The sequence below is a fragment of the Choristoneura fumiferana genome, chromosome 9 (assembly GCF_025370935.1).
Source record: "Choristoneura fumiferana chromosome 9, NRCan_CFum_1, whole genome shotgun sequence".
NCBI lineage: Eukaryota > Metazoa > Arthropoda > Insecta > Lepidoptera > Tortricidae > Choristoneura > Choristoneura fumiferana.
In genome coordinates this window covers 9,085,921-9,113,335 of record NC_133480.1, presented here as the reverse complement: position 1 = coordinate 9,113,335, position 27,415 = coordinate 9,085,921, and the positions used below count along the sequence as shown (strand labels likewise).

The following is a 27,415-nucleotide window of genomic DNA, read 5'->3' as shown; positions in this document are numbered from 1 at the left end:
GAAATGCCAAAGTGACGTCTGACGAGTCCAAGAGTCTTATCTGACATGACATTTGACATCATCATCTCATCACTGGTTTCTCGACTCGAACATAGGTGCCGTTCTCTTGTCGATTTACAAATTGAAAAAAAAAGCAGAAAGATATAAAAAGGAAAAAATCAGTTCATTAACTTGATGAGAAAGTAAACATGGCGTCTAGTGAAACATCGGAACCTAATGTGAAGTCTCGGCGGCCTGCTGGTAAAACTCAGTCACACCTAGTGTCCTTGTCTTATCGATTTTATTAGTTTACGTTATTGTAGCAAAGTTTTTTTGTAGAATCTGCCTTCAAGCAGCAGCGCTTACCTGCATGGCAGCCCATACTAACCGCGGGAACAGTTCTGCCGACATTCTTCGTCATTGGAATAGCGTTTATACCAGTGGGAATTGGGCTACTTTACTTCTCCGATGAGGTAAGTGTCATAAATAGAATTTGTTTATCATTAACTGTAGCGACGCTTTATTAGTGCAATGGAAATTCATGTACATTGGACAATGAGTGTGGATGTTTATTGCCATGGTCAACAGCTGACATTCAAAGCCCATAAAGTATTTAGTTGTATTTTTTATAGTTCTGTACCCAATGGGAGCCAAATATTAAGGCTTCGCAAATTGTTCGTCCGGCTGTGTATATACTCTGTGTATATTTTGCTACATAACAGTTAGATATTTGAGACATTGATGGTGAATTACTTACCATAGGTAGTTGATTTAACCCCTTGTATGCGGGAACTAAAAAAGTACCGAATTCTAGTCGCATCTGTATTAATAAGCACAAATTCTGTTGATTTAAAAAAAATACAAAACTATAGCCTTAAATTTGGCATGGGGGATTCTCATTTAAGCATATGAGGGGTTAAGAACAATTAATAAAAATCAAGTTTAAAATTGTTTTTGGGCCCTTATAATTAACACATCAAAACATGCTCTTTGGAATATTTTCAATCAATATTATAATGGCAAACTGTTCTTGTTTTTTATGGTCCTTGTGACATTAGTGGTCCTTTAATTTATTTATTGTATTTATGTTGGTGTAAAGATAATTTATTATACTGATTGGTGTCAATTTTATAATCTTTTACTGAGGTATAGTCGATCAAGAAATTGGTTTACTACCCTGAGGTTTAATGTCATTTATGCGCTTCAAACGTCAAAGCCTATTCAATATGACAATAAGCCTTGTTGTTTTATTTCTGAAGTAGGAACTGTCATTTAAATTGGTGAAGCACTTTCTTAGGCGACCATACAGTACAGACCATACAGTTGTAAAAATCATTTTGTTTTGATTTCCGTTTACTTCAAGGGAAAATTCAACAGATCAGAGGAAGCTAATTTCTCAATTTGGACAAAAAGTTAATCACCACATAATGTAGCTTCTGTCAATTTTTTATTTTATTTTATTTTTTTATTTATTCATAATCATAAAGTGTTACAAAGAAAATATATAAAAGAAGCGAACAAAAACCATACCTGGTTTAATGATGATGAACTAATCCATCTATTGAAGTTAACAGAAATAAAAAAAACATTGTGTTGCAAATTTGCATGTTGTAAATAATATGTTTAGTTTACCAATATTAGTGAAAATTTGGTTTTTGTACATTCATTGTTAACAGTGAATTTATTATTTATTAGTCATAATAGATTTGCTTTCTTTTTTTAGGTGAAAGAGCATGTGATACCCTATACCCATTGCTTTAGGGATAATGACCCGAGCAACATCACATGTGCCCAATACATTAAAGATAACAACATGGAGCCATGCATCTGCCAGATTCCGTTCAACCTCACTGAAGACTTCAAAGGAGACGTCTATTTCTACTATGGGCTCAGTAACTACTACCAGAACCATCGCCGTTATGTTAAATCTAGGTAGTTTGTTATTCTCATAGCATTTTTATGTATGACATACTAGCTGTTGCCTCTGTTCTCATTTTGGTTTTAATTTTGTTTAACACAGCTTGTCCTGATAATAACAAACACAACAAAAAAATAATTATCCAATTTGATGCCATCTTTCGAAAGTCATCATCATCATCATGCCAGCCTATATACGTCCCACTGCTGGGCACAGGCCTCCTCTCAGAACAAGAGGGCTTGGGCCATAGTTCCCACGCGGGCCCAGTGCGGATTGGGAACTTCGCACGAACCATTGAATCGCTTCGCAGGTTTGTGCAGGTTTCCTCACGATGTTTTCCTTCACCGCAAAGCTCGTGGTAAATTTCAAATGTAATTCCGCACATGAATTTCGAAAAACTCAGAGGTGCGAGCCGGGGTTCGAACCCACGACCCTCTCCCTGTCTTTCGAAAGTAATGTGTGGCAATTCATTTTTGTTATTTTGTTACAACTCTCATTTCATGCAGTTTGTCACTATGCGGTTTTAACTTCTAGGATTCCTTACCCGAATTGTTTCATGAGCACCCTGTTGCTAAGGTTCCACTGACTTGTCTGTAGAGTCCGACCAACCATTTAAATTTTAAAATTATAAATAAAATTATTAATAGGTTTTAATATGAAAGAAATTACCGATTTTAACTTGCTTTGAAGTTTAGATAGAATTGCAAGCAAAATGTTCACACTGAATCTCATAGTAGATATTGTTACCTGTGGGGGTGAATTGAAACTTTTGTCTTTGCGTCAGGGACGACAACCAGCTGCTGGGGCGTCTGTCACTAACACCATCATCGGACTGCGAACCATTCGCTTACAATGCTGACAAAGTGCCAGTGGCTCCGTGCGGAGCCATCGCCAACTCCCTATTCAATGGTATTTATAGCATTCTACTTACAAAACCCTCCATCAATTGTTTACTAAACTTTTAGTAGTAGCCAACTTAAGGGTGTAGCGGCTCCTAACGCCATCACACAGAACAACTGCAACAGCTACAACTGACACATAGGATACAACTTCCAACCACGCGAAGTCGCTGGTAGTTTAAAAAGTAACATGTAAAAGAGCACTTTGTAGTTATAGTATTAGAAGAAGCCATACTTACAGAACAAACTTTCTTTAAAAGTAAATCTTTAATGCCTTTTGATTCAGTCCTGTTCTTCAATAATAATCATAAGGAAATTTAGTACTTACCTGATTTCTAAATATTTTTTTATATGTTGTTTTGTGTTTTTATTGAAATTATACAGATACCCTCACTGTGTATTCGGTGGAATTGAACAAAGAGGTGCCTGTGAATCGCACTGGTATCGCCTGGGACACCGACAAGCAGATTAAGTTCAGAAATCCACCTGGGGACCTTAGAGTTGGTGAGCATTTAAAGGTTACTACTTTTAGCTCGCGACTACGTCCATATAGAATTGGCATTGTTCATATTTTACCAATGTACCCTGATTCGAAAACCATTTCGAGGGATAGGGTTTTTGAACAATTTTGTCCTATTCTGATTCAAAAATACTTAAGGGTAACGAATATATAGGCAAAAACATGTTTGGCCTTAGTTAGACCTTCGTGTTTTCTTTAAGGGATGAATCCCTTTACCTGAAAAGTAAATCCATAAGTATCTAGGTTTATCTATCGTATTTGTCACGCAGGGCCCGTATTACGAAGTGCAAAATTCGAACTTCGTATTTTGCTGTCCCGCTGACGCTTTATTATTTATTACGAGAGTGAGAGGGACGGAACGACGCGAACTTCGATTTTCGAATTTCGTACTACCCCCGCAGGTAGCAGGCAGACATTGATGTCAGTCAGTTGTCACATACATGTTTGACATTAGCCAAAGAGTAGGTGTTGAGATAAAAAACAGAATGTACTCTAGCAGGTTTCTGCCTAATGAGTAATTAATTGAAAAAAAAACATTCAAACATAATATTATATAAATGAAAGAGATGTCATTATAATATGAACCTGAAGAGATTAAGTCCCTACGCGCGCCTATTACAACTACTGACGTAGAAAGATCGTTCAGTTCGTTGAAATAGATGATTACTGAAAGACGCCGTATAAGTCAACGCATGTAAAAAGAGCTCTGGGTGGCTAGTGGAGGGGATACGTTTGTCTGTCAACTGTCAACGTAACAAGTATGGCCGAATGGCCGACGTTTACGCGCGCAACTCGCCAACCCCCCCCCTTCTACATGCTCCCGCGTCCCTCACTGCTCTGCCGCCAATTTGGTCCGTATTTCGCTCACTGCGCAGATATGACCCCAGGAGCTCTTTTTACGTGCGTTGATTTGTAGCTTAAGTGTTCCAAATATAGAAAAAATATTAATAGTTTATTCTGAAACGTGTTAACTACTAAATTTACTGCAGGTAATTTTTAATGTTATTTTTATTATTATGTCATAAGGCTTCGTAGTAAAGCTAAAGTTGTTAGTTTTTATTTAGCTCTTATTTTCTGTGGCAATCAATTATTTTATTATTATTATTGAAATGTCCCCGAGATGAGTTAAAATAAAATTGTATCATAGTTTGTATACAATTCGCAGAGGTAGTTATTCAATTGGCATAATATGATTATTTTCAGACTAACCTATCTGTTTATCTCTACTCTACCTCAAAACAATATCCTATTGAATGTGACACGGACAGAGCATCTAGGTATTGACATTGACAACTAGCTCGTTTTTTTTTTTAAATATTATTTTACTTGGCCTTTCACTTGGTTTCAGCCGCCATGTGTAATTTACGAGACGTCGTACCTGATATTTTAAAAAATATATTTAAATTGAACTATGCCATTTTATGCCAAGGTATTCAAATCAGTATCTTGAAATTATCTATATTTAAAAAAATAAGATTAAAAAGAGTAGTAAAAAAGTGAACAATGCCAATTAGTAGTTTAAAGGGATAAGTCCGCCTTTGTACAAGTATCTCAAAGTTTTTCAATTGTATTTTGTTTCTTTTCTTTTGTACAATAAACAGTTTACATACATACATACATATACAACACTCAGCAGGTATGTGTAATATGTATTCCTTTTGGGTAAATTACCTACATTCGAAATTTTATTAAAATCGAAGCATCGCATATGAACAACTATTTCAAGTATCGAGAAAAAAGTTTGCCTATGTGCCTAATCAAGTACTTGAACATTTTTAATAATATTGGTGGAGGCCCTAAGTCGTCAACAGGAAATACACATACCTACATTATAATGATCACAATCTTTGTTACAGCATTCGCCAATTTCAGTAAGCCGGTCAACTGGGCAAAAAATGTTTATGAGTTGGATGAGGAAATACCAGAAAACAATGGTTTCCAGGTACGCTATATTTTCTCTTGTTCCGCTGATAAAAACAAAAGTACCTGGCCGACCTCGGGCTAAAACTCGATAATAAGAGTTTTCCCAGAAATAAGACCAAGCCATACTTGGCTTGGATAGGAACTAAATGTAAACAAACTTCAGCTGCCAGATTTGGTACATTCAAGGATTTTAAACATTTTACTTATCTATCATTGTAATACAAAATAGACTGGTGTATTTCAATACAGAAATGTAAATGTTTAGATAGTTTAATGGGGGAATTTCAATATTTATTACTACAATTGACGTTGTTTTGTTTACATTTATTTAAATACCTATCCAAACCGAGTGTGGATCGATTTGTCATCCCCGAAAACCCCTACAAACCAAATTTCATCGAAATCGTTGGAGCCGTTTCCGAGATCCCCCAGATATAAGTACAACGAAACAAATTTATTAAAGAAGTGCAAAAGCGGCTGGTCGACACTACTGGAAACCAAGGGGCTGGTAGCTATCTCTCTCAACGAATCGCCATCGCCAATTAACGAGGGAATGCTGCCAGCCTCTCGGGAACCATGCCACAGAGGCCTTTTTTAGATGTAATTTATTAGGTGTTAAGTTTTTAAGTTAGGTTTTACGTTTATAGGTAAGTTTTATTTATGGTTATTTTTTTCCTAATATGTGTATTCTTATTATACTTAGAAACCCTAAAATTTATCTGTATGGTTTATGTCAATCCAATTTATAGAAAGGGTAAACAAAAACGCCATTAACCCCACCACAGACATTTAGTGATGTGAAAACCTAGAACCTATTGCAAAATAATTAATCTGTTCAGTAAATTGATTAATTTATTAATTAAATAGGTCAAAGTATTTTTGTCTATTTTATTATTTACAATACTTAATTTAATTCCAAAGACTGTTTATTTAATTATAAAAGCAGTAACTATTTTTTAATTTTGAGGTAAATAAATAATAATCGCTTATTCAGTCGAATATTAATCGATTTTTAAAATGTCAAATTTGCTACTACAGATTTATTTATAAACAAACAAATAAAATATATACAATAATTAACAGAAATAAATAAAAAAAAACTAAAACTAACTTACTCTAATCCTAAAAATCTATATTAACAAATATCACCCAAGTCGTTGCTATTGGGCAGGGTGCCCATAAGGCTGGCTGCGTTTCCTCGTTGTATGGCAATGCCAATACGTTGACCGAGGAAAGAGCCAGCCCTACGGTTCCAGTGGAACGGGCAAGCTTCTTTTTAAAAAATTAAAATATTTTTTTTGCTTCGGGACCACAAGTTTCATTCAAGAAATAACGTCAGATTTTGACGTAGATTTTTCAAATGAAAATTAAATCAAGTGAATTTTGGTGAAAAAAGTGATAGACGTCTAGTTAAAAGACACGAATTATAGATAATTGTGTTATTAATTCGATCCAGTGGGTGTTTATACAAGAATTTTGATGAAATCGGTTTGCTTACGAGTACACTTCCCATAAATTGGATTGGCATAACGTATAACGAAAAATCGTAAGAGTACTTACGGTTCTACTTTAGAGATTTGTCACTTTGTGACCCTTATACAAGGTGTTAATTAAATAACTGAAAACCTCAGACACCCCAAAAATGTTATGGTATACAATCGCAAGAGTTCTTCTAAAATATAATATAATAAAGTAGAGATAAATCTAAAACTAAAAAGAATTAAAATTAAATATTACTCATCTGCATCATACTTGGCCCAAACATACCCATCACCCCAGCGGCATTGCCCCGCTGTATGGCAATGACTACTTGTAACAAGGCTGATCAAGCCTTGTCGATTGTTAAACTCTTCCTCATTTCATGTTTTGGTTCGTTTTAAAAATTCAATTCAAATTTCAATTTTCGAATATCCACTGTACTTTCAAATTCATCACTTTGTTTTTATGTCAAAATTCATTCTACGATCAGGAGCCGTACTATAAGGAAGTGCTAAATATTTTTATTATTTTGACATCAACACCAATTCGATCATAATATCATAACAGTTTCATAGTGCAGTTAATTAGTGTTTTATAACCAGTTTCATCACACATTTGTTACCTGCTCTACTTAACCCTCTAAGGGATCTTGAAGGCACAATTGTAAGTCCTACAACATTTGTAACCGTTTTAGCTTATTTACAACGTCCCAAATTTATTAGTTATTATATTATGTTCTTTTTTTGTATGCATTGTTACAGGTGCCTTCTATCTTACCTTTAAAATATACATCCTTGAACATCATCTCCTGTTTTACTTCTCTACATATCCTCATCAACGGTCGCTCACATCGTGACATACTTAACCAAGTACAGCCCAAAACGGATAATTAAAATCATTCCCTCCATCCTTTTGGCTTTGCCGTAGTCGAGTAATAAATTGTAAATTAATGTCTTCCTGCAGAATGAAGATCTCATCGTTTGGATGCGAACAGCAGCGCTGCCAACTTTCCGCAAACTGTACAGAAGGGTCAAACATGACGAGTTTGGGTTCGGTGAAGGGCTTGTGAAGGGCCTCTATACACTCAAAGTCGAATACAGTGAGTATTTACTATGGATATTTTACTCTCCACCTTTTCAGTAATTTCAAAGAAGATTGCACAGGTTTAAATATAAATCGTCTGAAATAAAAATACTTATTTATTGCACAAACAGTGAGCAGTGTACAGAGTCGACGTGTGGTACAAAGTATCGACAAATATATTCAGATAGACTTAATTCTATCTAATCTATAGTGTAATGTTATATTACCAACCCTGCAAACTATGTCGGAAAATTTGATGAGTCCCTAAGAAATATCAATTTTCAGGTAGTTTCACACTGACCTGCCGTAATTTAAAAAGCTTAAATAATTTATTGAATCGGGCGTTACTTTGCGTAGGTCCATATCAATGAACTAAAATAATTTCTTTGCGCACCCGCGACCTTATGATAGCTAAGTTTATGCAAAATATGCCGGTTCTTGCAGTTCCTCCACCTCCACACCGTAAGAACACACACAAATCACACAAACCCATCTATCACCACCGTATCACCACCACCACACTACACTGACGCGTTTCGAACTCAACCAGAGCTCCAGTTCAGAGCAACACCACCGTAGGTACACCATGCTACCAGATGTTAGACTAACAAACCACAACAACCGTTTTAATTTGTCACTAACTTCCTAAGTACCTACCTATATTTTTTTCTCAAACAAAAGTACCCACAAAATATTAACAAATTTGAATCGTCATATAAAACTACCTTGAATTTTTATTTATTTACTGTCAAGGCGTGTTTTATCAACACAACGCGTGTTTAGGTGTCAAGGTGTGTGGCTTGGGTCTAATTTCAGCAATAGCAGTTAAAACACTTTGCATTATCACTCATTTAAATTTAGTGCCTGAATTTACTCGAGGCTATGGTCCGAAAATCTTATCCGGGTTAGTTTAAAAAGGGAACATTTACTTTCCATTCGTTCAGCAACTGAGCAGCGATTTCAACTCCATTGAGCCATAAGATTGGTTGAATGTTAATCTGTAATATATCCAAATGAATGTTTGATTGATGCAGGCGATACTTTACACAGTACAGTACTTTACAGAGTAGATTCTTTTAACTTACTATACCACTTTGCTCAACTCAGACTATATTTACGTAAAATTTCAGAATATCCCGTAACCGACTTCGAAGGAACCAAGACGTTCATTATATCGACGACGTCCCTGCTCGGAGGCAAGAACCCCTTCCTGGGGGTCGCTTATATCGTGGTCGGAACCCTCTGCCTGCTCCTCGGGATTGTGCTACTGGTCATACATGTCAGGTGCTCTAAAAGGTATGTCCGTGATAAAACTTATTTTAAAACCTTTGCAAGCGATTTACATTTTTACATTTTTTTTTTATTCTGTATTTTCGGTTTTATTTTTCACTTCCTTTTTGCTCGGTCGCCGCGCAAAATATCGCTGCTCCTTATATTTCCCTATTCCACTAACGATCCTTACTCCTTAATCCTTACCTCAGATATATCCACCGTCCTTGTTGTGGCGCCGGCGTCCTTATCCTGGACGAGAGCGCCAATAACAACCAATGCCGCCCGTAAGTCTTTTAACTAAATACTCAGTACCTATGGTCTGTTTTTTAATCCGAGATACTAAAATGACGTTTCATGTGTTACCTGTTTTTTGCGTCTCATAAACAGTGATGTGCTGCAACCGTTTATCACCGAACGATTTTGTAGGTTCCTATGTTATATGTAAAAAATATTAAGATATGAACGGATCCGTGACGTACTAACATGTAGGGCTTTTAGGACATTCTAGAAAAGGTAAAATGGGTCTAATGGATCTGCCGTGAAGCAGCAGTGCTTGCACTGTTGTGTTTCGGCGTGGAGAGTAAGACAGCCGGTGAAATTACTGGCAATTGAGGTATCCCATCTTAGGCCTCTAGGTTGGCAACGCATCTGCAATCCCCTGGTGTTGCAGGTTTCTATGGGCGGTGGTGATCTCTTACCATCACGAGACCCACTTGCTTGTTTGCCATCCAGTCGAATAAAAATAAAAAAAATGCGACCGTTTTGGAGATATTTCTACTTTTTATAGATGTTGATATTTAAGTTTCAATTTCATTCTAAAGTCTATTCGCGTTAAGAAAATAGTGACTCATCAGTGCAACTGCAGACTAAAGACGTATTCATACTGGGGTTCAAAATAAAACTATTTATTTCATAAAAGCAGTCTTGTTATTACACATTATTTTCAAATATAAATATTACGTAATTATTTTAAAAATTATTCAAAATCGTCAGAAGTTTCATTCACATTTATAATGAAAGAATTCTGTTCCGCGAGTTCCATAACATCGTCTAAGTCCCACATGTTTTTTCTACACTGACCACGTGCTCACAGCATTTCTTCCATTTGTAAGTCTATTGTTACTATTCCGTCGTAAAACAGCTTTTCTACGTCTTTAAGTTTAAATGTGGAGTTATTGACAGCAATATATTTTTTTATTTGAGCCCAAACCAACTCTTTTGGATTGAGTTTACAATGGTACGGCTCAAGAAATAGAGCCCTGTGACAGACAGACGGACGGATTTTCTGATAATTTAACTGACGGACTAACTAAATAGAATAAAATTGTTTTTATCCAGGAAACTACTCAATTGAACTGTGATAAAAAAATATATGTATATTGAAAAGTGAATGAGTTTACGAACCATTACATAGCATTACGGTGGTCTTGGAGTGCTATAAAAAATAGACCACTTAGTGTACGGTAGTTTAGCGATTTTTCTGCGAAGAATTAGTTTATCGCTATCGAGAACTTGTAATTTTTCCGGGATAGAAACCATTCTATGTCCTTCCCAGGGTCTTAAACTATATCCACACCAAATTATCATTTAAATCGGTTCCACGCTTTAAGCGTGAAGAGGTATAAAATAAACAGAAGAGGTATAAAATAACTTTCGCCTTTATGAGATTAGTATCGATGTAAATAAACGCTTATTTTGCCTACGATACTATTTTATTGCATTATCATCGATTCTCATAAACCTGCCGAATTATACCTATTATTATACTACAAAAAAAACGTTGTCAAATTTGACTTGCAAAAATCAATCAATCCACCTTTATAATATTTCATTGAAATCCTAAAGATTAAAAAAAAAGTTCCTCAATCTCCCGTTTTATTTTGATCCTACTTCCAATGACAGCACATATTGAAGGAAACACAATATAAATTGCATTTTTAATTATTATTTGTTTTCAGCACAACTGAGATGATCAACGTGAATCCGAGGACGCCCTACTCTTAAACTAGTCAGGCTTTGAATTAAACTAAAGAGAATCGAACCTTAGGCCTTTGTACACCGAGTTTTTTAAACGCGCTGTCGATACGCGTTTCTTTATGGAAAGAAAAACGCGCTGTGAACGCGCGTCAACGGCGTGTTTAAAAACAAAATAATGCATATGAGTGAATTTTCGCATCAGTTTTATTGCAAGAGGGGGCTCTAGCGGTGACTTTTCCATATAAAAACTCACGAATGTTTCCCCCTACATTGTAACTAGATTTTTATTCTCCATATTAAAATTTTGCGTGATTTATTTTCAAAGTCAAAGTTTATTTTCTTCACTTATTATTATATTCAGTGCGGAGCTGCGGTCGTTCTCATCGAATAGTATTTATTAGCGCACGGTCAGTAGTTAGACGGCAATAGATTTTGTCAAACATTTCTCTAACTTTTCAACCGACGAAAAAAAACGGAGGAGGTTCTCAAGTGGACGCGTATATTTTTTTTTTCACAGCTAGAGTCCCTTCGTATGACAATAGAGAATGAATTCTCTGTATCTATGGTTGATATTCGGTACAGTCATATTACAACGCTGGCTTTTTGAGCTATTTGCTATTGTTCGTAACGTGGCAGTTTAATATTAATCTGAATTATTAATGACAATATTATATTATGAATTATGTACGAGTATGTATTACTCGGCCAAATTATAAACAGTTTTAGATGTTTAAAGTACGGTGTTTGACATAATTTTTATTTAATTTAATAATCAAAGCTAGACAAGGCGTGTTATCGAACGTTTTTAAGCTACCTTTAGGTGTAACAAACTTACAAAAGGTTTGCAATTTAAGATCAGAAAAATAAAGAATTACTAGTTTCGACGTCGCACGCAAGTGGCGTCATAGAGAAGCGTTTTAGAAAAAGCCAAATATATAGATTTTTCGAAAAATAACTTTCATTTTTACCCGACTACCCGAAGGAGGGTTATGTTTTTCGAGCGTATGTATGTATGTATTTTCTTCACTAAATAGAGGCTATATCAATATATATTTTCATTATTATATTCAGGAGGTGTCAAATGCCGTATTGGCGTGATGTGATTGTACAAAGTATCTTTTATCGCTTAATCTAATGGCAGTTTGCCGCTATCTTGTATGATTTGTTTTAATTGTAAAAAAATAAGGAAAAGTAACAAAGATGTATTATATATGTATATTTTGTTTTAAAGAACGACATAAAACAACAGAAAAGGATAACAATGGAACTAAAATTTTACATAGTTACAAAATTATTGCTGTGTTTAAGCAGTTTATTAGAAAGCGGCGCACTCATTTATTTTAATTTCTACTGTTTTATGTCGTACTATAAGTCTATATATATTATACACTAACAAGTAAATCAAGATAAGAAAAGTCTGGGATATTGACATAGATTCAACGCCTATTACACCAACGACTATTAGTAGTACAGTCACCAGCATTAATATCTGCCACAGCAGAGCGTGCAAAAATATCTGACACGTCCTTCCGGCCCTAGAAATAGAGTATATTGGTGCTGGTGACTGTACGACCCGTTAAAAATGTACTTGAACGACCATGGTTTGGACTTCGGTGAAATAGTCCCAGTTTATTAAGATTTTTTAACGTAATTTTTACATCTAGAACCTATATTATATTTTGTTGAGGCTTAAGAAGCTCGTGGTTAATTTATGTGTTAGTTAAGCTTTTTTATTTAGTAATCAATGAAATAATTCTATATTATGATGCAACTGCTGACTAGAACTGCTACTTTATTAGATTTGTTGTTTATTGTAAGTATTAAAATCGGTCTCGAAAAAGTTAGTATTCTTGATATTGTTTTGAAAATACATGCATAGCTTGATTGTCTTTTAAACATCAAAGTTTCAAACAAGTTGTCATTTCAACGGCTCGCAACGTGTAGTCACCACGTCAACTGTAAACTGCGTATAATCTCTTTAGTTCGGAAGGCTATTCTATTAGACATGCAGTGATGTTGCTAACACGACAGCTCTAAAGAGATTTAGGCATCGTTGACGCTTAAAAAGGAAGATTTGAATCGTTAAGTTAAACTGAAAAAATCCTTTATGAGATCATACTCATGTCCATAGAAAAACGGGTCCAAGTTTAAATTACCTAGACAAAAATGTTTCGTAATTTTTCGACAATTTTCTTGTTCTGAGTGCACTTCTGATAATACTTATTTCAGTCTAATTTAGTTTACGTTTATATCAAAGTGATACTTACCTGCGATTTATTTTTGTTAAATTTTATTCTATTAATTAGAAGACCTAAATTAGTTTCTTAGTATTAAATTATGATGTTAGGCGGTTAAGAATTTTATTCTGTACGTGATAAGGTTAAATGTGCCTTCTCATTCACAGTAGATGCTTCTGTGTAACTTTTATGCATCAATTTCGTAATCAGTAAAGTACTAAAGTAAGAATTTATTATAGGTATCCGAACAGTCATATCTTAATAAAATTATTGCAAATCTGAACCTTTTCGGTATCACTTTAGGGCACATAATCTAACTCGAATGCATTTACTTGAATTAAATACATGCAGTTCCACATGTTTTTGCCTTTTTATTATTTCTGATAAATAAATCCATTATATATTTTAAATTTATTACAAATTATAATTAAGGCTAAGTTCTAAGTAGGTTCTTTTTACAATGTACTAACTCGATGACGTTGAAAAGGCCAATCCACTGATTCATAAACGTATTAAGTAAACTAAATTATATTTTTTCTGTCTGATGTGACAGATATCGCTAAGATAAGGGTATCGTCGACCGGATAGCCACATCGTCAAGTTCTAAGTTCGATCCCGGTTAGGGCAGATATTATGTATAAAATATAAAAATACGAATGTTTGCTCTCGAGACTTGGATGTTAAATATGTATTGAAGTATGTTTATCCGTTGCCTTAGTATCCATAAAGCCGATTGGGACAAAGTCAATTGTCCCGTGGTATTTATTTATTTATATTTCTATTAATATTTTTTGTTGGGATTTCATTATAAGTGTGAACCAAAAGAATCACTTTTGAATATGTTCTTAATTTTTTACTTTGTATCAGTATTTGAACCCCGACTAAATCTGGTCATTTACTTTTCTCGAGCAGAGAAAAACCGCGATTGTTTTTTTTTTACGAAATTTGCATACAAACATGGCACTTGCGTAGATGGTAACCAGTTATTTTTCATAAACGTTACGATATGTGGAGAGAAAGAGATAGTGAAAGATATTGTAATGAGGCGTTAGATGACAAGGTCAATGGATCAAATAAATAAATCCGTTAAATGAATAAATTTCAAATTTGTTAAAAACAAGTTTGTACTATTAAGTATCATATCTTTATAATAATAACCATACTCGTAGATGCTGGTCGGGGTTTACTAGATCTCTAAGTGGTACATTGTGTATTCAATAATTTTAGTTCAATGTTATTAATGTGTTAGAATTTTAGTTGTTATTCATTGAATAAACGTTTAGATAATTTTAGATGTACTTCTTATTTTAAATCTCTGTGCATTTTAGGGTTGCCTAGCCAAAAAGTACCAACTGGACTCCTTATTACTAAGCCTCCGTTGTGCGTCCGTCCGTCTGTCCATCACTGGCTCTTGATCGGTATTTTTTTTAATAATGCGTGGTCATATTCTGACATTGTATTAGGTAGGAATTAGGATTACCTTAATATTAGATAAGAAATTTATAACCATTTATTTATCTGCTCTCGCTTAGTTAGGATTACGAGCTTGACTACCGATATGCCAGATTAATCGATTGATATAAAAATCCTAAAATCGATGTTATATTTTTTTACATAAGTATGTTTTATCATTATCGAACAGCGGATTTCATCATTATGGACAAAATCGCTTTATGAATAACAGTGAAAGTTCAATTGGACTTGGCAGTTTACTGCCAAAGTTATAAGGTTTTGAATCAAATGTGCTGTTATTTACTTATCGTCGTTTTGTTTAGAGGACTAATTTAATAACACCTGTATTATTTAAAATATTTAGATAAGAGAAATGAACAGAGGCATATTTGAAATTGCTGAATTATTCAATCAATCAATCATTTACTTATTTATTTATTGTTAAAATTATAAATTAACTTACAACAAAATCTAGAAATATTTGAGCAAATATTATTAGAGATTATTAGTGGAGAGCGTAAAATTTTTCCTCATTTTTATGAATACATTTTGAAAAGTAATTTTACTTAAAGTACCTGATGTTAATTTATAACAGTTCTGTTTTGTGTTGGACGGACAAGAGAACGAGCTTCTGTTTTGTGTCTATTTGTATTCTTAGCATGTGATTCATCATTTTGCCGTACTTATTCTGTACGTCTGGCAACATATATATATGTGATCGTGCGGAATGGAAATCAGGAAATACCTTGTATTATGAATAGGCTGTTACTGAAACAGAGAACCTTTGGCCTCATGTGCACTTTTTATCAGGCGAGATGGGAGTCAATCACGTGTCAGTTTTATGTAAAACAAAATACCATGGGAAACTCCAAAGTAGAGAGGATCTCTCTAAAACCTACATTATTCGTTATAGGTATCTGATGTCAACTAATTCGATACTACGTAATATCTCAATACATACAATAAAGATTCTTATTATCCTGTAATCTTTCTGATACGCGTACGATTAAGAATGTCATTTAGTAGTGCTGCGCACGCTTGCAGCGGCGGTGTCGACGGCGATGTATAAACTAGTGCTTTGGGCGTGCTTGCTGGCCGCGGCGGCAGCTCAAGATGACGTCTTCGAACTCAATATTATACACTTCAATGATTTCCATGCACAGTAAGTACAGTCATTAATATATTGGCGTACCTGTAAGGTGGATGTTTAATGGCCTGGCCTCTGAAAAGTTGGAGACTATCAATAGGATAGTGCGAAGTATCTAATTCAATTGTGTGTGTGAAGTTCCCAACCTGCACTGCGGCCCAAGCCCTCTTATTTCTAAGCCCTCTAAGAGGAGGCCTAGTGACCTGTAGTGGGACGGACGTATAAAGGCCGAGATGGTGATATAATGATGAATCGCAAGGTGGACACAGTTGAAATGATAATTGACCCTTTTTATGCGTTGTTAGGTATATTACTTATATCGATCTGTGCCTAAGTTTATAATGGAATCTATGACCTTCACCTATTTCTAATTGTCGTATATCATGAAACTAGCATTATGTTTAGTTCTGAGGACCATACAATAGTAATATGGTATCTGACACAATAAAGCGTGCTTAAATATCGCGCCATAAGGACGTCTTAAATATTTTTGCACGCTCCGCTGTGGAAAATATTAAAAAAAAAACAAATCGTTCAGTTTCGACGAGATCAGTCCAGCGGGCACAATCTGCAACCCATCAGAAGCGCCCTGCATCGGAGGCTACGCTCGGCTCTACACAGCTATCAAAGAGGCGAAAGAGGCCGAGCCCGACTCCCTCGTGTTGAACGGGGGCGACACCTTCCAGGGCACCATCTGGTACAACTTCTTGAGGTGGAACGTCAGCCAACACTTCATGAACTTGCTGCCGCACGATGCTCATGTGAGTCGATGTTTTTGTTTATATAACCCTGGGCTGTGGGAGTGGGGTTGTCTCGTGCGGAAAAAAGAATAGTATTTGTGAACTGTGACGTTCGAACCACTAGAACTGTTCAGAGTTAAAAAATTAAATCGTTAAACTGTGGTTAGGGTGCAGTGGACTGTTCCATACATTTGATGCTATTTAACCTTCGGTTATCCGTTAACCTGCGATTTAAAAGTTAACTGATCCGCGCAAGCCTGCTTTAAAGCAAGAACTGTGGATGTAAAATAATACCTCACAAACTCAAACTCACAACATTTATTGACAAGAAAAACACACTACATCACAACAAAAACACAGTAAAACATAAATAGGAGAAGAGAGAAAAATAAGAGACATTGTGCTGGAGTGTGATCAGTGGCGGATTTATGTTTTTTAGGAGTGTAGGCCACTTTATATCCGCCGCCCTATGTAACTTTCTAAAATAATAATTTTCTCGTTGAATGCCGCCCCTAGGCCGCTGCCGCCCCTAGGCCGCTGCCGCCCCTAGGCCGCGGCCTATACGGCCTATTGACAAATCCAGGACTGAGTGTGATGCCAAAAGGACTCAGCTCAGCATGTGCCGTAGCCCTGTAACCAGACCCTACCCCTGTACCTATAGGTACTATTTTAATCATAAGTCGCGCTGCAACGCTAAGAGGAAATATGTTTGAACCTACCTAAACAAATAAGAAAGGTGGAAATCTGATAAAAACTAATTAGGTTCCGAACACAGTAAAATACAACAATAACACATATGTGTCGCACAAGCGTTCCTAGTTGTCGTGCACGGTTGATAGCGGAGGGGCAGGGTAAAAACATTGTAATTCACGAATTCATCAATTTGGACTCATATCTACTCGGCTACGGCGGCTAATTGACTCGATAAGCGCAGCGATATGAAAACTTGATTGATATATGTTTTAATATTAATATTTATCGTTTGTATATTGACGATATCTTAACACGGAAACGCAAAAGGGATTGGGAATGTATCACAAATTAAGTAAGGTATTGAGTATTTAAATGTTTCGATATTGAGCGTTATCAGACGTGCCCCTTATAGCATTCAGTAAAGTTAGCAAACAAAGCAAGTAGAAGGTACATACCTCACTACATTCACCAGCACCAATATGTGACTGTGACACAACAAAGCGTGTATGAATATCTGATATGACTATCTCTGGGGCCAGTAAGACGTGTCAGATATTTTTGCACGCTCCGCTGTAGCAGATATTAAGGGCCAAAGATACTAACTAGGTCCTTGCTTTTGTTTACCAGTTTTCAAATTTAATATGAGGTTATAGGAAATTTGGGCGTGCACAAAAAATACATTACGGACGTTTGGGACGGGAGGATCCAGACAGAGCCAGACTTTCACCGGGTTAAACCGGTTTGTCAAAATTTTTATTGGTCATATTTTTTCCCGCCGACACATTACAATTTTTAGATTTTTTTTAATGGCCATCCTGTAGAATACAATACAATAACTCTTTATTGCGCACCAATACAGTGAACAGTACAGAAGACACAAGTATATACATAGAGATTTTCTAAGGTAAGCAATAGGCGGCCTTATCGCTTCAGAGCGATCTCTTCCAGGCATCCTTTACAATGGCCAGAAATAAGGATTACATTTTAGCAGGTGGTGCAATTTACAGTAGATTAGAGCAGTATCAAGAATACATAAAACTAACACATACAATACACAGACAAACACTACACAGTAGAATTTTACAGGTTAAGTTTTATAAGGTTTGTTTTATACATATAGCAGTTCTGAATAATTAATGGATTCAGAGAAAAAAGAGTTATGATACCTATGACAAACATTACATTGACTTTCAACAGTTATTCGAGTATGCGAGCCGATATGCACCCACGACACTTTTGTTGCAGGTACTCGGCAACCACGAGTTCGACCACGGCCCAGAAGGCCTTCTACCGTACTTGGAACGCCTCAACGCGCCCATGCTCGGAGCCAATGTCAACACGACCTTCGAACCGGAGCTGACACCCTTTGTGCGCAACCACGTCGTCCTGGAGCGCCGGGGCCGGAGGATCGGCATCATCGGAGTACTACTGCGAGTGGTATGACGATTAATCCACTTTTTCTTGAAATTCCGGGATTTTATATAATTCCCCTGGGAATTCCCAAAATTTATATCGTGGTCTTCATTGAGGTTGTGTTAAGAACAACTGTCCAGAATTTCAAGACTAAACCCAGCGGTTGAAGTTTCAAGATTTTATCCCTATCCCGTGGAACATCGGAATAAAAAGTAGCCTATAATATTCCAGATGTCCAGCTATCTACATACCAAATTTAATCCAAATCCGTCCAGCCATTTTAGCGTGAAGGAGTAACAAACATACATACACACACACGCACATACATACACACACACACACAAACTTTCGCATTTATAATATTACTAGTGTTTACCCGCGGCTTTATACACATAAATCAAAAATCATTAGGTCCAGCAGCTGAATTGAAATTGCGGGATTTTCAAAAATTCCCGTGGGATTTCCCGGAAGTTAAATCGTTGTTTTCATTGACGTTACATTAAAAACAATCATGATTAAATTTCATGACTAAGCCCAGCGGTTGTAGTTTCGAGATTTTATCCCTATCCCGTGGGAATATCGGAATAAAAGGTAGGCTATGTTTTATTCCAGATGTCCAGCTATCTACATACCAAATTTCATTGCTCTAAGCCTAGCGGTTATTAGTTCGAGATTTTATCCCTATCCCGTGGGAACATCGGGATAAAAAGTAGCCTATGTGTTATTCCAGACGTCCAGCTACCTACATACCAAATTTCATGACTCTAAGCCCAGCGGTTGTTATTTAGATATTTTATCCCTATCCCGTGGGAATATCGGGATAAAAAGTATCCTGTGTTTTAATCCAGGTAATAAACTAACTTTTTGCCAAATTTCATTCAAATCCGTCAGCAGTCCTTTCTTGTTTGGCTAGTCGAACTAAAAATGTTCTTTTTTTTTCAGTTTTCAGCACCCATCGGACAAGTGATAATGGAGGACGAAGTGGAAGCGATCAACCGCGAGGCAGCCATCTTAGCCGAACAGGGCGTCGATATCATCATTGTGTTGTCGCATTGCGGATACACTAGCGACGTGTAAGTATACTACGCATAGCATAGCACAGGCGGGTGACACTATTCACCGGCACGGATAATACCGACATGAAAATACCGACCCGATATTTCGTGTACAGCCTATACAAAATGGTGTCAAACTGACAAGTTTCTATGGGCGTAAACACGAAATATCAAGGCGGTATTTCCATGTCGGTATTGTACGGCCGGTAAATAGTGTCACCCGCATAGGCTACGTACGCACTAGGCTATGTCTCGCTAGATGGCTGGATCAAGGGCCAGATATACAGAAGGCGGTACTTCTGGATACGGCACGCATCGTCTGGAGGTTCCTCACTCTGCGGCTTAGGCCCTGCCCCGTTACCGGCGGCAAACTAGGTTAGGTTTTTATAATATTTTTATTTTGTACGTACTTTTCTTACTTTTTATTAATATTATAAAAACCTAATCCTATGAATGAAGAAAAATAAAGATATAATAATAATTTTAATTAATTAAAGTAACGTAGCCATTTTTTTACAGAATTTTTTTTAGGGTAGGGTACCTCCCATAGACGTAAAGTGGGGGTGATTTTTTTTTCTCGACTAATGCTATAGTGTGGGGTAGGCTATGCCTTTTAAAACTATTGGGGGGTTGCTAAGATAATTTTTCAATTCAGTGATCTGTTTGCGAAATATTCAACTTTAAAGTGCAAATTTTCATTAAAGTCGAGCGTTCCCTCCCCCCCTCTAAAATCTAAACTGTTGGGTTGAAAAAAATTAAAAAAATCAGGATGGTAGTAAGTATATTAAATTTACAAGGAAAATTATAACGGAGAAGATTGCTTGAGAATTATTAGTAGTTTAAGAGTAAATATCAGCCAAAGGTATAAAATATAAACTTCGAAGATTTCGTACACAATACGAAATCCTTGTAATGGCTACGGAACCCTATCTTGGGCGTGTCCGACACGCTCTTGGCCGGTTTTTAATTTACGACGGTGGAACCATTCTACACTTCCACTGAACGTAGAATAGTTAAGATGCTTAGTTATTAACCCAGACGTGACGTGTAAAATTGCCTATTGCGGCCTATTTACGGAATAAACGATTTGAATTTGAACTTGATTTTGAATCGTTGTTCATTTCAGAGCAATGGCAAGGGTAATATCTCCTGAGGTTGACATAATAGTGGGCGCCCATTCGCACACGCTTCTTTTCAACGGGGAAACTCCGAACGGGGATTTTGCTGCTGGAGACTATCCCACTGAAGTCGTGCAGACCAATGGACATCGAGTAAGACATAAACATAAAGAAGAAAGAAATATACTCAGCGGCACAAAATTTGGCCCACTCTACATACAAAATTACCTGCATACATTTGAGGGCCAGATGTTTTGCCGCTCAGTATATTTCCCAGTAGATTTTTTTTAAATTATATTGTACCTACTCTTTGGCTGTACCTAACTCTTAAAAGGCCGGCAATGGACCAATGACTCTCCTTGAGTACCTACCTAGTTGGTACTCATAGGCGGTGGTGATCATTTCCCATCAGATGACCCGCTTGCTCGTTTCCTGCCTCTCACAATGAAGAAACTAGGACATATTGAAAATCCGAAAGAAAATTAACCAATTTTAACCGGTGTTTTGCGCATACAGGTTAAATTTGAATGTTTATAAAGAAACTTCAAGTCAAGATCCGAAACCGGCGAGCGTGTATAAAAAGACTAATGGGTGTTAAGAAACCGAAAGATGTATACAGGATCGTATCATGTAGAAAAAAATAGTCTCTACTCACCCCTTCGTTGGGAAAGAGGCCTGATTGTATGTTTGTACGTATCGTATATTTATAAGTTTCCTAACTACTTAGGCAGTTGTATTATATTTAAACAAAATAAATAGAGGCGGCATTACAGTTACCTATAAAATAAAATTTTTGTGGTCAAAAACAGTCTCTAAATTTTTTACGTTTCTCAGATTCTAGTGGTGCAAGCATCATGCTACACGCGCTACCTCGGCAACATCAAACTGTTCTTCAACGCCGCCGGCACCATCCAGGGATGGGAGGGCATACCCATATTCTTGGGAACATCTATTATCCAAGGTAATACTCGTACTGAGATATAAATATTGTCGAGTCATTAAAAGAACCCTATCTCAGACTAGAGCGAGGGCTTACTCTGTTCATTATGTCCCTTTAGCAGTATCTACGCCAACCGCCAGGGATATATTTAAAAAGATGTTTAGAAAAACAACTCATTCTTTCATCACAAAAGTTTTTTTATAACTGTTTGTATAGATTAGAGCAATGTCGCTCGATCCTTGTAGGTACTAAACCCTTTAAGCTTGAAACACACAAGAGAGCGTGGCGGGGCGGTGCGGCGCGGCGCGGAGGCGGTACCGGTTGTAATATTCGAGCTAACAGAAAGAGGGCACACAGAATATCGCGCGGCAAATAAGCGTGGCGCGGTACCTATTCTGTGTGCCCTCTTTCACGTTAGTTCGAATATTACCTAGAAACAGCACCGCCTCCGCGCCGCGCCGCACCGCTCCGACTCCGGCTTCATTGTGATTCTAGCTTTAGGGTAGCTTTCACAGTATCAGTTGTACCTACCTATGACAAACAGAAACTGAGCCTTCCAGCTACAGGGGGCCAGCAAAATTATGTACCAGCCGCACAAAAGACGTACAAAAGCCGCCGTTATGTACCATCAGCCAAATAAGTGGTCACTCAATTTTCAAACAAGTTCCTATCAAATGAATATGTCGCTAAAGTCGAACTTTCAAGTTGTCAGACACGTCTATTGGCCTTATTGTTTTATGACATGCAAACGATTATCAACTTTATGGTGGTAGACCACATATTTGGCTGATGGTACATAGAAGGATCCTCAAATTTGAATACAGGGCACGTAGATCAAGCTACGCCACTGACCAACTTTATGGCAGACCCACAGATGCTTGAGGAGTTGGAGCCGTGGCGACTGGAGGTGGACGCAGTCGGCAAGGAAGTCCTAGGGCGTCTGTTGACGCCGCTCAGCCGCAGTTGCTACTCGCGCGAGTGCAACATCGGCAGCTGGGCCTGCGACGGTTTCCTGCAACAGGTCAGTTACCCTGGAACACCTCATTAAGAAGTAACTCTTTGTGTGGTGCCTATCGATTTCAAGCAAAATCTGACACTACTAGTTGATGTAAATTAGTATCTAATTGCAATTTAGACATATCACACTCCTAGATCAAGAGCATGTCAACTCAAAATAATACCCCATTTTGATTTAGACTTCATGCGATTTCTGGATGGTCTTAAATATAGATTATTTTGAGTTCATATACTCTTGATTTAGGAGTGAGATTATGTTAATTATATTTTTGTGTGTACGTGTGGCCACTAACAGTGAGGCTTGTCCGACAGTTCGAGAGAGTTCGTTGAGAAAGTTACGCTCGGAGTTTCTCTTAGAGATTGAATCCAAAACGAAGTAATTCGTCATAGAACCCATAGTCTTTGATATAGCTTAGCACATTAGCAAGCTGAACTAGCTATAGGCAGGTCATATATGGTGCAGAACAGATGGCCGTTGGGGCAGACTGGTTCATTGGTCGGCAAACGTAGTAGGTACCTACTTATAGGGCGTTATTGGGAAGACAGTGGGCAGGTTCGAGAAAGAGAGCTAAAGATCGAGCTCATTGGTATGCGACGGGAAAGGCCTACATAAGTCCAATAGTGGATTAACACAGGATGATGATGTTTGTTTCAGTTGATGGACCGCGCAGGGGGATCGGCGTGGCACCACGCTCACGTTTGTATGATCAACGCCGGGGGCCTGCGAGCGGCCATCGATCGCGGAGGTAAGCGGTACCATACACAAATATCACGCCTGTATTCCCAAATGAGGTAGGCAGAGCACACGAAACGTTACCGCTTCGGAGCCACTTTTAGCAATTTTAGGTTTAAAGTTTGACAAAAACGGTACAATAGTAATAGGTTGCTAGCCTGTCGCCTACGGTATACCTTAACCTATATCCTTTGTCGCCTCTTACGACATCCACGGAAGGAATGGAGAGGTGTAATTCTAACCCGACACCACACGGGGTTGGACCATACATCCTACTAATATTATAAATTCGAAAGTTTGTATCGTGTGTGTGCATGTTTGTTAGGTACTCCTTCACGCTAAAACGGCTGGACGGATTGGATGAAATTTGGTATGTAGAAAGCTGGACATCTGGAATAACACATGGGCTACTTTTTATCCCAATATTCCCATGGGATAGGGATAAAATCTCGATAAAACAACCGCTGGGCTTAGTTATGAAATTTTCGACAGCTGACCACGATTTAAAATTTTAGGAATTCCCAGGGGATTTTTTTAAAATCCCGAAATCTCAATTGTAACTACCAGTACCCTATTTCACGAAGCTAAAAATTACAATTTGCAAGCGGTACCTAGTCTTTGTTGTATACATATACTTATACAGTGTACAGTATGCTTTTGTTCAGTATATTTATGTGTATATATATATTTTTTGTACTGATTTGTGGTGTCCAATAAAGAATATTTGTATTGTATTGTACTTATATTGAAAATAAACCTCCGCTTGTAAATTGTACCTAACTTGTAGCTTCGTGAAATGGACCACAGATCGAATAGTTTACGGGCAACTCCTAGTTTAGAATATACTGCCGTAATTGATGTAGAAAATGCAAGAGGAAGAGCGTCGATAACTTGAATAACGTTCACCATGCGACCAGATGTTAAATGAGATGATGAGCTGATGTGAGATGTGTTGTTGTTAATTGTCATTGTATCCCCATGTAACAGAGGTTACAACAGAGGGTCTGCTGATGGCGGTGCCGTTTGAGAACTACGTGCAAGTATACGACCTGAAGGGGCGGTATCTGCTGGAAGCGCTGGAGTTCTCCGTAGGAGTGGCGCAGAGCGGCGACTTCTACAGCGGACGCATGCTGCAGATCGGAGGTAACTAGAGAGTTACGGACAGTTGCCGTTTCATCTCATCGGTCAAAATTCTTGAATTTGATTATTTATTTATTTTTATTTTATTTATTTGACTGGATGGCAAACGAGCAAGTGCTATGCTTAAACCCAAGGCTGTGTAAGCGACTACATAATGTCACACATCTAGAAAAGGGAGGCGAGTCTGACGATTTGATTTTCATCGTAAATTAGTGTGAAAGGAGGCGCGAGGGGCTAAAACTGATCAAAGCTGGTGTGACGTTAGTGTTGATGTTCCTTCACTCGTTTGTCTTCTTTGCTGCATAAAACTCATACGTCCGCTCAACAGTTATTGGGCGAATGTCGGCCAAGCAAATAAAATTAGGTACGAGACGAAGAAGCTTGTAAAAACGTGTTTATTTCCACTCAGGCATGCGTAACGTGTACAACGCGTCAGCCCCGGCGGGCTCGCGCGTGGCGTCGGCCCTGGTCCGTTGCATCGGCTGCTCCGTGCCGCACTACCAGCCCCTCGACCCTGAGGCTACGTACCGAATCGTCACGCAGAACTACATCGGCGATGGCGGCGGTGGATACACGGTCAGTATCGTCATCAAAGGTTGCATTACATGTTTTTACCCGCGGCTTTGCACGCGTAAATCGTTAGTTTTAACCCTTTAGGATAAAATATATGAATAAGGCGCGCGAGTGTTTTCTATGCAACGTTAATGGAATCCGCGATTTATTTTTTGTAATTTCCTACGAAAAGTTTTGCGATGTCCCGGGATTGCAGTTCAACTGCTCAACTAGGTTTACATGTGCAACGCCATGGCTAGTTATAATAACATGGTACGGCCCTTCTCTGCGATTTGTTTTTGTGAAAACTGACTTACCCATTCTTATCTTTTCAGATGCTGTCTGAGAATCGCGAGAACCTGGAAAACCTGAGACTTGACTACGTGATGCTTCAGGATTACATCCGGCAGCAGGGCGCCGTGCTGCAAGACCTAGATGGACGCATCGAGATCGTCTACTAATCTTAAACCTAAAGCTACATACAGTCGAGGAAACTGAAACATACCAGGGTGGAGCCTTTGTGCTACTAATGACACGTTGACATACCATACATCTCCAAAGAAGTCAGCGAAATTGATTATGAAAAGGTCCCACCCTGATACGTGATTCAGTTTCCTCGACTGTACAGTACAGTCAAGTGCAAAGATATCGACACGGCCAAAGTTGCAAAAATATGTATACACGACTTTATGCACTTAACATTAAAGTCGTATATACATATTTTTGCAACTTTGGCCGTCATATCTTTACACTTGACTGTACATAATTTACTGTACTGTACGTAACAGACAACCAATGGAGAGCTGCGTTTCTACCAGAGATGTGCAAGGATGTCTTACGGGAGATGTGTTTGTCATGAACCAACAGAACCGCTCCGCTGAGCTGTTTCCACTAGGCTGCGCTGAGCGAGATAGGGAAAAAGCGTTTCTATTGGTTCATGACGAACAAATTCCTCGCATTGCATCTCGGCCATCTCTGGTGGAAACGCATCGTAATACGGCGCGCAGCCAGTGCCCGTAAGAATCTTGTATCTCCAACTTTAAATCGAGGGCTAATATGTATATTTGTGATATAATTAAAACTATTTAATCAAACAAAATAAGCTTTATTTTGTTCCTCGCGTAATTATGTCTGGTTCTACAAAATACAGTTGCATACAAATACTCATTACGTATTATTTACATTAACTCTGAACCCTAAATTAAAATTTCCCTGTTCATGAGAGTTATCTACCATTTATGATAAAGACGTTTCATCTCTTTGTTTCATTTCGAAGACAAACTTCAATTTCGCTAATGAATAAAAACAAAACATCTTTCAACTAAAATTAAGGTTTATAATCGTATCATAAAAGGGTATCGTTATGGAGAGATATTTTATATACATAATCTTAATCAAAAATTATCTGTATTAAGTATTGCATAACGTCACTATGTGATAAATTGCCTTTTAGTACCCTGAAGGTCCTTAAGTAAATTAGCAAAATAATTTACAAACTTATAAAACGAAATTACAAAAAAGTTATTCTAACGAATCCATTTAATTTACATTTAAGAAGCATTTCATTCGTCCAGTCTATTTCAGCGTCAATAATGCGTGTAATTAAATATTGTCTAACTACTATTAAACTGTGCGTTGCCTTTTTATTATGTTGTAGAGTTACGAGCACGAATGGAGCTGTGTTATCTTCATACAACAAGTCTTTCTTAACATTGGGCCAATTCTACTTGCGGAACTTCAATGATGGGCAATTCCTTCTTGAATTCCTCTATATTTGTTATGAATTCGGCGTTGTTTTCCGTAGAATCACCAATGGGTTGGGTTGCGTCCAAGTAAGTCAAGTTGTAACTCTTGGGCTGATCGATTTCTGTGACGTTGCCATCTTTAGCTGATTTGTGGCCCATTATCTGAAACACGAAATGTGAAATGATTAATATTATTTCGCGTATTTATTTATCAAAGGTGTCTTAAAATTATTAAACAACATTTCAGCAGTTGGATCATGCATTGTTGGATTAGTTTGACATGTTTATCCGTTTACTTAAAAGTGGACTGAGGTCCTCCTTTTATATTATAGTTGCATCATTAGTTGAGAAACATAAAGAAGCTTTTTGGCCCGAGGAAAACT

General features: G+C 37.4%; 3 protein-coding genes across 3 annotated transcripts in view; 2 read left to right on the top strand and 1 right to left on the bottom strand.

Moving 5' to 3' along the window:
* The first annotated feature begins 41 nt into the window (after nt 1–41).
* LOC141431161 (cell cycle control protein 50A-like) lies at nt 42–14,579 on the top strand. The gene is made up of 9 exons (XM_074092197.1): nt 42–240; nt 319–452; nt 1,703–1,911; nt 2,682–2,806; nt 3,181–3,300; nt 5,173–5,258; nt 7,682–7,817; nt 8,932–9,097; nt 11,032–14,579. The coding sequence occupies exons 1-9, from the start codon at nt 189–191 to the stop codon at nt 11,075–11,077; spliced, it is 1,074 nt and encodes a 357-aa protein (XP_073948298.1). The 5' UTR covers nt 42–188; the 3' UTR covers nt 11,078–14,579.
* A 1,159-nt stretch (nt 14,580–15,738) lies between these two features.
* On the top strand, nt 15,739–26,450 carry LOC141431158 (apyrase-like). The gene is made up of 11 exons (XM_074092195.1): nt 15,739–15,901; nt 16,425–16,647; nt 18,565–18,756; nt 19,675–19,805; nt 20,914–21,058; nt 21,740–21,866; nt 22,712–22,866; nt 23,518–23,608; nt 24,583–24,738; nt 25,145–25,311; nt 25,623–26,450. The coding sequence occupies exons 1-11, from the start codon at nt 15,801–15,803 to the stop codon at nt 25,746–25,748; spliced, it is 1,614 nt and encodes a 537-aa protein (XP_073948296.1). The 5' UTR covers nt 15,739–15,800; the 3' UTR covers nt 25,749–26,450.
* LOC141431157 (nardilysin-like) overlaps nt 26,377–27,415 on the bottom strand; it is a gene marked incomplete in the record, with an annotated part of 44,470 nt that continues 43,431 nt past the window's right edge. The window contains 1 exon segment of the mRNA XM_074092194.1: nt 26,377–27,194. Coding sequence (XP_073948295.1) covers nt 26,994–27,194 — 201 coding nt within the window.